Source organism: Otolemur garnettii, unplaced genomic scaffold (assembly GCF_000181295.1).
Source record: "Otolemur garnettii isolate 467f Iridium unplaced genomic scaffold, OtoGar3 scaffold00090, whole genome shotgun sequence".
Taxonomy (NCBI): domain Eukaryota; kingdom Metazoa; phylum Chordata; class Mammalia; order Primates; family Galagidae; genus Otolemur; species Otolemur garnettii.
This window is the reverse complement of record NW_003852485.1, coordinates 4,219,403-4,228,847: the sequence shown is the minus strand read 5'-3', so window position 1 is coordinate 4,228,847 and position 9,445 is coordinate 4,219,403. Positions and strand designations below refer to the sequence as shown.

The window sequence follows — 9,445 nt, the reverse complement described above, 5'->3', positions numbered from 1 at the left end:
ATCTGGAGAACCAATTGAGAATTGTGTGCAACCATTAGCTTTCAAATGCGTTCAGTTAAAATGGCCTAGTGTGCAGAGTGTAGTATGAAATACATACCTGCAAATTCAGTAGACCCATCAATACAAAATAGTGGGCACTCTGACACAATTAAACATTTATTATAGGTGTATATTCACCCAGAATTCTATAATTATTTATTCATATTCTGAAAACTTCATGTTCTTGAAATTAAATATCGTTAACAACCACTTTATTGATAATGGACAGTTTTATCCAACTGCCAATATTTGCAGTGCTATTTTAAAATGACTCTAAAATAAAATGTGTTGATTTCTTATAGGATGGCATGCCAGAATTGATTCAAGAAATCTCAGGAAAGCACACACATTTCATTGTACATCTGTGTTTGTGCATGAAAAAATGGCCCATATATGTCAATATTGTCAGTATAGCCTCCAAGAAAATAATTCAGCCTTGAGACTATATAATCATAGTATTTATCTGGGGGGGAAGATTGATTTAATGTTGGTCATTGAGAGAAGCTGAAAAAATAGTTTTTATTTAAATGAAACAAAACAATAAATGACTTTAGCTTGTTTATGAAAACATTTCCTGAATATTCTGACAAGTTAGCTAAAATATTTCTTATAGTTACTCAATTGTATCCAACTGGTGAATTCTTCTTAAAGAGTACCACCTGTGATAACTTTTCTAAAAAGTCTAAGTTTATAACTTAACAAAAAATCAACATTTTATTGTTACTTAAAATTGTTACTTTGAATAATTGCATGTAGCATGATTTTCCAAAGAAATGCTATGTGGTGGTGTTGTGTTATTCATTGAAAGGGGTGGTTTGAGCTATCAGTATTTGGTTTGCAGGGTACCACCACGGAAACAGATATCAGAAAGAGAAGGCTAAGTTCTTACCAGATTTCAATGGAGATGCTGGAGGATTCCTCGGGAAGGCAAAGAGCCATGAGCATAGCCAGCATTCTGACCAACACAATGGAGGGTAAGAAGCAGGCTACAGCGTAGTCAACTTTCTATGGCTGTGTGCTTTGTGGAACTACTACTTCTTCTCACAGAATGAATGAAGATCAGGAACTATATAATAAGTATAAGAACTGTGTAGTAAGTATAATAAGGCCTAAGTATGCGATATATAAAGTATATTACTATCACATGGATTACAAAAACTAATATTGAACTTACTTCTTTTTGACTTGGATCTTTTTCTTGTTTGCAGAGTGATATTTCACCACTTGGCATTTTATCAGTGAGGACTTATTCTTAGGTTACATCACTCAGGTGCAAATAGAGTGTTCATTTTCCCCTTTTTATGTCTTGATATAGAGAAGCACAAGGAAACATTTCTTTGGGCTTTAGTCTGTTTTCCAGACACAGAAGTGTTGGTGGGGTGGGGAAAGACCATGGCTATGAAGGAGGTGGGCAAATCAAAACCTGTGCTCCACCCCAACAGGGACCCTACGAAAAGGTCTCTCCTCCCATCTTCTACATACACAGAAACCATTGCATTGCTCCAAAGGACCCCTGACCCAAATGCTTGTTGATTTCAAGAGGAATGGGCATCAACTATTGCATGACTCCAAAGGATCCCTGACCCAAATGCTTGTTGATTTTCATAGAAGAATGGGTATCAACCACCTCATCATCCATACATTAAACAGTCCCTATTTGGTGACATATTACATTAGTATTGCAATTTTGTAAGTTAATTATATGTCAGCCCTAATATATGTTCTTTAGACTCATTGGCTACATTTTATATCATTTTTTTTTGGTGTATTGAGCATCCAAACAGTCACATAATAATAATTTTATAACAGGCTTCATTCATTAAAAATTCTAGTAATGTTTTTATGTATGAGGCTAAAATTCTAAGATATGAGTGAACCACAGAAGTAGATTTGGGTCTGAATCTCTATTTTAAAAGGACACACCACATTCTCAGCACATGCAAGACCAATGTTGATGCGTAAACAATCACAAGAGAAAATGGCTCACACATTAACAAGGATCACAGCTTTGGGCAGTGTTCTTAAAAAGTGCTTTCAGAAGAAATAATAATTATTAAATTTAATAGTTCTATGATGTTGATTTTAAAAATTTATTGTGAGAAAGGAATATAGCAATTTAATCGATCATAATCTAGTTATTTTGAGGCAGAGGTTAAATTCAAAGTGTTTATTTGCTGTATTTAAAAGGGAAAACAAAATCAATCTATACAACATTTTTAATGAGTATTTTCTGCAACTATTTAATGGAATTGTCATCTCAAATTTGTTAAGATGATAATATGAACGTCTGTTCCCAAGTATAAGCATCCGTTTTACCAAATAATGTATAATCTACTAGCAACAATAATTCATTTTATTGTTGTTTACTACTATTCCTCTTTATTGTTCCCCTAGAACTTGAAGAATCTAGACAGAAATGTCCACCATGCTGGTATAGATTTGCCAATGTGTTCTTGATCTGGGACTGCTGTGATGCATGGTTAAAAATAAAACATCTTGTGAATTTAATTGTTATGGATCCATTTGTTGATCTTGCCATCACTATTTGCATTGTTTTAAATACCCTCTTTATGGCCATGGAGCACTACCCCATGACTCAGCAATTCAGTAGTGTATTGACTGTAGGAAACCTGGTAAGTTCATTTGAAGTTTACTTCTTTCCTTTGGCAGGGGTGGGAAAGATAGAACAAAGGAAAAATTCCATTTTTGCTGTTTTGAACCCCCAAATGATACTAACTTTCTTCATAGGAAGAGATATCTAAAGGAATATTACAGAGAATTTTAGCATGACAGTCTAAAATTCAACTGAGTGCTAATTGTCTAGGCCAACATCCCTGTTAAAAATTGATCATGATGTCTTCTTGTTGTAAACACCTTAAAATCTTTACAGTACTTTTTGTTGGGAGGCAGGTCCAAGGCAACCCTGTGATCTAATCTTGGCTCCACAAACATGTAGTTTTAACTTCCACAACTTCTAAAGGAATCATGTCCATGGAAGTGACCTCTGAAGGATTGATTTCTATTAATCAGAGAGGGCATAGTTATGTTTCAGAGATATTAATAGAAGAAAAGAAATAACTGGTAAAAATGCTTTTGTAATTTAGCCATACTTTTGATTCAAATCACTTAAGCATACATCTGTGTCTGCGTGTGCCAATTTACATTTCCTTCTAAATCTATATGAAAAATCAAAATACATGAGCAAGTATTATGGAGGCTTTAAAAAGGCCTTTCTCTTTACTAACTCAAACAAACTTGGGGCAAGGGGAATTGGGAAGACTGACTCATAATGTGGAAGAAAAGCATCAACTACCAGACCCTGTAAAGGATAACATCACAGTGGGACTTCAGGAACAGCTTTAATCAAAGGCTTGGATATAGCTCAGAAGTTCACTGCTTCATCGGACCTTAGGTCAGGAAATGTTCAGTCATAGCTTACTTGTTTTACACTTTACAGTTTTGTGCTGCAAAAAGACTGGATCTCTTTTTGAGCTCCAGTTCAAAGACTCCCATGACAGGACTTCTTTTGGCATAATTTGGGTCAGATGCTCACCTCTAGTTTAATCAGTAGGGACAGGGGATTGGGATCATGTGAAAACATGGCTGTCATGAGGAATCATGCAGGTGGAGGAACAACTGCCAATAGACAATTGCATAAATGTGCACCTCAGTAAGTAAGCTCAACTTCTCTACATTATTGGATTCGGTATAACACCCACCATCTCCTTGAGCTTTTTTTCATCTTTGACACCTGTGATATTAATTTTTTTCCTTGATTACTTCTTGATCTTTCTCATCACTGTATCTGCTTCCTTTTTTGGATTTCTCTTCATAAGCCAAGTAATACCAGGGTCTTGAGTTAATATTTTTATCTACTCATCAATTTTAGAAATTATGCACTCTTATGGTATAAGCTTTGTTGAAGTCCTATCTTTTCAACTGTTATAAATCACTGTTCAAGAAGTGTTTTAAAGAAAGTTTTATGCACGACTGAAAGGTTCTCTTTCCCACAGTTTATTGAAAGTACTGTCAATCTAATTTCAGTCTTCTTTTATGTCTAGTAGTGGCCTTCCAGCTTCAAAGATAGAAATAATACAGCCATTTGGCCTTACATTCCCCTTATTTCTCATATACAACTTGTTATGAAGATCTATTACTTTTTCTCTCAAGTTATCAATTTTTAAATCCTATAACTATTATTAAAATATTTCTAGTACTATTCATGCAATATGCTTTCACCTTGCTAAAATATTTATAGTCTGTACTTGTGGTTCCACATTCTTTTATCTGGTTTTTAAGACTCCTTCCTCATCTGATCCCATCTTTCTGATACCATCTTACTGTTCATCTTTCTTAATTGGCCACCATTGGCCCTGTCAGAACAGCCTTGCCACTATACCACACAAATACCAAGCAAGTGTTTATGTGATTATATATAGGAAACTATTTCTCTGCTTACTCTTCCTATACTCACACTTAGAGTATTCTGACTCAGCTCACCTCAATTCTTCATATTCTTCAAGGCCTAACTCCAGGCCTCTCTCTTCTAACACGACACTCGCCCTAGGTTGAAAATACTTTTCTTAACTCCTAATGCATTTGTGAGCAAAACGTAGTTGAATATTAAGTATTTCTGTTGTTCTTGAATGAATCTTGGTTTACAAATCCATTATAAATAATGTAATACCAAAGCCTGTGTCCCATTTTCCTATTGTCTTTTCAAGTATTTACATGGTGATCACCCAATAAATAACCCACTAGTTATTTTCTACTCAAAAAGTCTGTTTCAGGTAGCAGACCTGTGGAAGAGCACAGGCTTTGGAGTTGGATGTCAGTTGCCAGTGCTTACTGATGATAGGACTCTTGGCCAAATCTGATAAACAGTTTAAGTCTTTGTTTTCTGTTATTGACATGGGTATAATAATACTCATCTCTCAGAGTTGTTGTGAAGGTCAAATGAGGTAATGTGAAAACACCTCGCACCGTGCCTGACATCAATAGCCTGTGCTCAATGAACGGCTTCCTGCCTCCTATATATGCTATTAACCTCTCAGACCTTCCTTTGAAATACTGATGGAAAATACTTCTGTTCTAGTTCTTGTATTTTTCCCAGGATATTGGATAGCTAGGGAAGTTGAACAAGGGAAGGAATATTCTGGAAGTTTGCCAGAGTAAAGCAGGAAATTGAAGTTTTATAGAATTCCAATGTTGAAACAGTTGATTATGGAAGCACAGGATCATTATAGGATGATTGAATGGAAAATCACTAGACCAAAGCACTGCATATGGGTCCTAGTCTGTGTGTTCAGGCTACATGTCTATGTAGTCCTGGCAAAAATCACTGAAATCTTTGGGTCTGTTTTCTCAACACCCATATAAGCAATGAGTGTGTTGGACTATATGGCTTTTTATGTCCCTTCAATTCTAAAATTCTGTGACTTTGTGGGTAGTGACTGAAATAATGAGGTAGGAAATTGGGATGAGAGACTGAGGCCTGGTAAATTGACTGTCCTGAAACCATTGGTAAATTCAGGTTAGTGTTGGGAAACAAGGCTTATCACAATACCAAGTTTAAATGACAGGCAGCAGACTTTCGTTATCTACTGGAAACCCTAAGAATAAAAGGATATGTAAACTGACTCCATCAGTTGAAACCTCCTCCCTATATAATCAATAATAACATCTTATACCAATAAATTACTGCATAGTTTACAAGGTAATTTCTCATATATCTTATTTTATATCTATAATAATTATGTATGTTTATACATATGAAAAATAGAATACGTGATATGCAGAGAGAGTGTATGAGAAAGAAAGTGAAAGAGAAAGAGAATTTTTTATATAGCAGCCACTTAGCTGACTTAGGACTATGTCATACACCACAGATGGTGGCACACCATATTTTACAGAGTTTATCATTTGCTCATTAAAATAAATTTAGAATTTCTATAGATGAGTTCAGTGCCCTTTAAATTATGGTATATTGCCTTGTGGATGAGGATGTTGAGGTTTTAATTGAACCAAAAACAAAAGACTATGAAAGCATTGGGGAATTTTCAGTGTTGACTTCACTCAGTGGGACCCTTTTTGTATCCTGTTTCTATAGTACATAAAAATTGCATCACTTCCCTGTTGATTGGATTGATCAACTTTGAGTATCAAGAGACCTACCGTTGGGCTTCTCTAAGATGCTCTGGGTTTTATGGGGTATTTTTGTTTCTCTTTTTTTAACCATGTTAACCATTCTAAAACTATCTTAGAAATTCAATAATCAAGAACTAGCCTATCAACCATAATAGGTTAGACAAACTTCTTCATCATAACAAAAATTCCTAACTAACTTGACAATGCTAAAATTAGACTACAATGTACCAAAAATAACCCCCACTGATATTTGGGGCCTAAACTGAAAACATTTAAAGAGATATAGTTGTGATATTAAATTGCAAACTGTAATTAAGATGTTATTTTTAAAGACAAGTTTTACGATGAGATTACATTTTAGATGAGTAAAAGAGAACAGTTTTTTAAATGCAGGATATCTGCTCATTTCAGAGGAGCTAAAAAGATCATCTTATAATTTTCTGTAGAAGGAGATATTTGTAGATCTAACCTGGATGGTTTCTAGCTCATTTTAAATAATATATTTCTATCATCGGAGTGCCTATTTCAAATAACAGCTCCTTGTAAAAGTTTTATATATGAAATAAAATTTTTATAAGTTAGAACTTATTTTACATTTGCCAGGGAAAGTCAGTATCTGAAAAAAAAAAAAAACTCCATGGTGAGTTATTCTGTAAAATGAAAAAATTATTTTCCAATGTGCACTTCACTATATATCTGGATTTTCATGTTCTACTAGTCTTGCCTAAAATAAATCTTATTTCTGTGTGAGTGAATGGATGAATAACGGCACTCCAGCTATTTTTTCTGGGATGAGTATTTTCCTTATATCTTTCTGTGATTGGAAAAATGAGGTGTTAGCTGCATTTATACCTTTGTAAGTACAGAAATCAAAATTATATAAGTATTGCTGTACAATTTGACTTTGCTATACAACTCAGCCTCAGTTACTGATGTCATTATTTACCATTTATTGTGTCTATAAAGCATATAACATGAACAAGTCATTAATGTGGAGGAAAAAAGATTTCTTCTAATGAATATAATGTTTTAGGAAACCAAATAATTTTAATACTGTTGTTTTGGCAGAATTTCTTCTAAATAAAGGCTAATTTGTTTTGGTACAGGCTTGACTTTACAGTTATAAAATGGAGATTTTACCTGTAGTGTATTAAGAGAATTGCTTCAAAAGACTTTCTATAAGAGTAATTGCATGACTTTTCATCTCCTTGAGTCTCTTAGCCTGTGGTTTGAGTTAAAAAAAAAAAAAATACTGTGTTTGTTTCATTGTTTTCCTCCTTATTGTCAAGTACACATTATCTAGCCACTCAAATGATTTATTAGTCTTAATTACAAGTATATGCATACGGTGAATGTTCTCCTGCTGGCTTCAATTAAATCTGCAGTGCCTTTTTCTGTTAATGCATTAACCTCAATTTTGAGGCATGCATCCAGTGGTCATTATTATAAGCCATTTGTGGCAACTCCTCTTGTTTAAGGAATGTTTATGAAATTATATTTTAATTGATGGCATTCCTTAAAATAAGCTCAAAATTGAGAACACAATATGGCTTTTACTAAATTTCAAGTTAGGTTTAATAATGTTTAGTAATATGTAGATTTGTCCCTGATGCACTAATATACAAAACATATATTTGGTTGTGATTATGGTAGAGGAATAGTGTACCAGAAAGGGCAATAATTTAGCAGCTATTATTTTGTATCAGATGTAAAATATAGACAATGAAATGTTTTAAAATCAGTCCTTTTCCTGAAAATCCAACAGATTCATTAAATAAGCCAAATCCACTTAACAAAACACTTTCTTGGGGGGAAAAATGCTAAACTTGATTTGTCACATTTTGTGACTTTAAATTTTAGATATTTTTTGCATGACTGTTTAATATTCTTTATAAATTCTTGCAGCATTGAAGTTTTTCAGTGGTTTTCAGGGAGTACTGATCTCTATTTTATTTTAGGTCTTCACTGGGATCTTCACAGCAGAAATGGTTCTCAAGATCATTGCTATGGATCCCTACTACTATTTCCAAGAGGGCTGGAATATCTTTGATGGAATTATTGTCAGCCTGAGTTTAATGGAGCTTGGTTTATCAAATGTGGAAGGACTGTCCGTACTGCGATCTTTCAGACTGGTATCGGCCATGGCTATCTATGTTTATGTCCTGTCTCTCACTGACATAACATTTATTTTGAAATTGAACAAATATGTATTATATAATTAATAATTCTAATGATATTTTAAATTTACAGTAATATGTGATAGTCTAAGAAAATATATAAACATTCTCTTTAGAGCTAAATTTTCTAGGAATGATATAAGTGTTAAAATCATTTTCTAAGAATGATAAAAGGAATAAAGTGCCTTATCATGATCAGATATCTAGGGTACATTAAAAAACTTACTTGTACTTTGTAAAATTATTTTTTCAATTTATGAAATTTATTTTGGCCTTACAGTCTGTTAAGAAATGCAAATAAAAACAGGCTCCAGTTAATTTTAGCTTTTTATTAATCTTATTTATATTCGTTATAACTCCTTTAAAGCAGTATGTGGAAAATTATTTAACATTAAGAGCATCTTAAACAATAGTATAACATATTTTTGGAATTGTAGCAAAAATTTTATTTTAAAATATATGAAATATTATTAGAAATTAAGTAAAATGTATTTTTCAAATTGAAGGGAAGACTTTCTATATTTTTTTGGTATCAAATTAGATTATTTTACTTTCATTTTATAATGGCCTGTTATAAACATATTGATGCTTTTAATATTGTTTATACCTTGTAAAATAGAATCTCTTGGTGACATTCATTTGCTATATTTAAAAATGTCTCCATTCAAAATATTGTTTTCACAAGTATATCTTCTGGCGAACAAAAATGTTTTGTTATTTCTAAAATTTTTATCATTTTTATTTTTGTGTTTAAACAGTGTTGTGATCTGATTTGCAATTTCAATATTATTAACACTACCATTTTTGTATTTGAAACTGAATTAGTTTAGTATATTTTGAGTTTTTACATTCATTGGGTGTGATTCTATAACATATCATAGTAATAATATCTAATTTCTAAAATTATATCATGATTACTATTAAGAATATCTTTCCACTTGATTACAGCTTCGAGTTTTCAAGTTGGCAAAATCCTGGCCTACACTAAATATGCTAATTAAGATCATTGGCAATTCAGTGGGAGCTCTGGGAAACCTCACGCTGGTGTTGGCCATCATCGTCTTTATTTTTGCCGTGGTCGG

The 9,445-nt window shown here is 33.1% G+C and overlaps 1 protein-coding gene across 1 annotated transcript in view; it reads left to right on the top strand.

Annotated features, from left to right (window-relative positions):
• SCN3A (sodium voltage-gated channel alpha subunit 3) overlaps positions 1-9,445 on the top strand; it is an 82,591-nt gene that overhangs the window by 34,049 nt on the left and 39,097 nt on the right. Inside the window, exons 12-15 of the mRNA XM_023516360.1 lie at positions 870-1,013; positions 2,434-2,672; positions 8,145-8,318; positions 9,312-9,440. Coding sequence (XP_023372128.1) covers positions 870-1,013; positions 2,434-2,672; positions 8,145-8,318; positions 9,312-9,440 — 686 coding nt within the window. The remainder of the gene's footprint in view (positions 1-869; positions 1,014-2,433; positions 2,673-8,144; positions 8,319-9,311; positions 9,441-9,445) is intronic.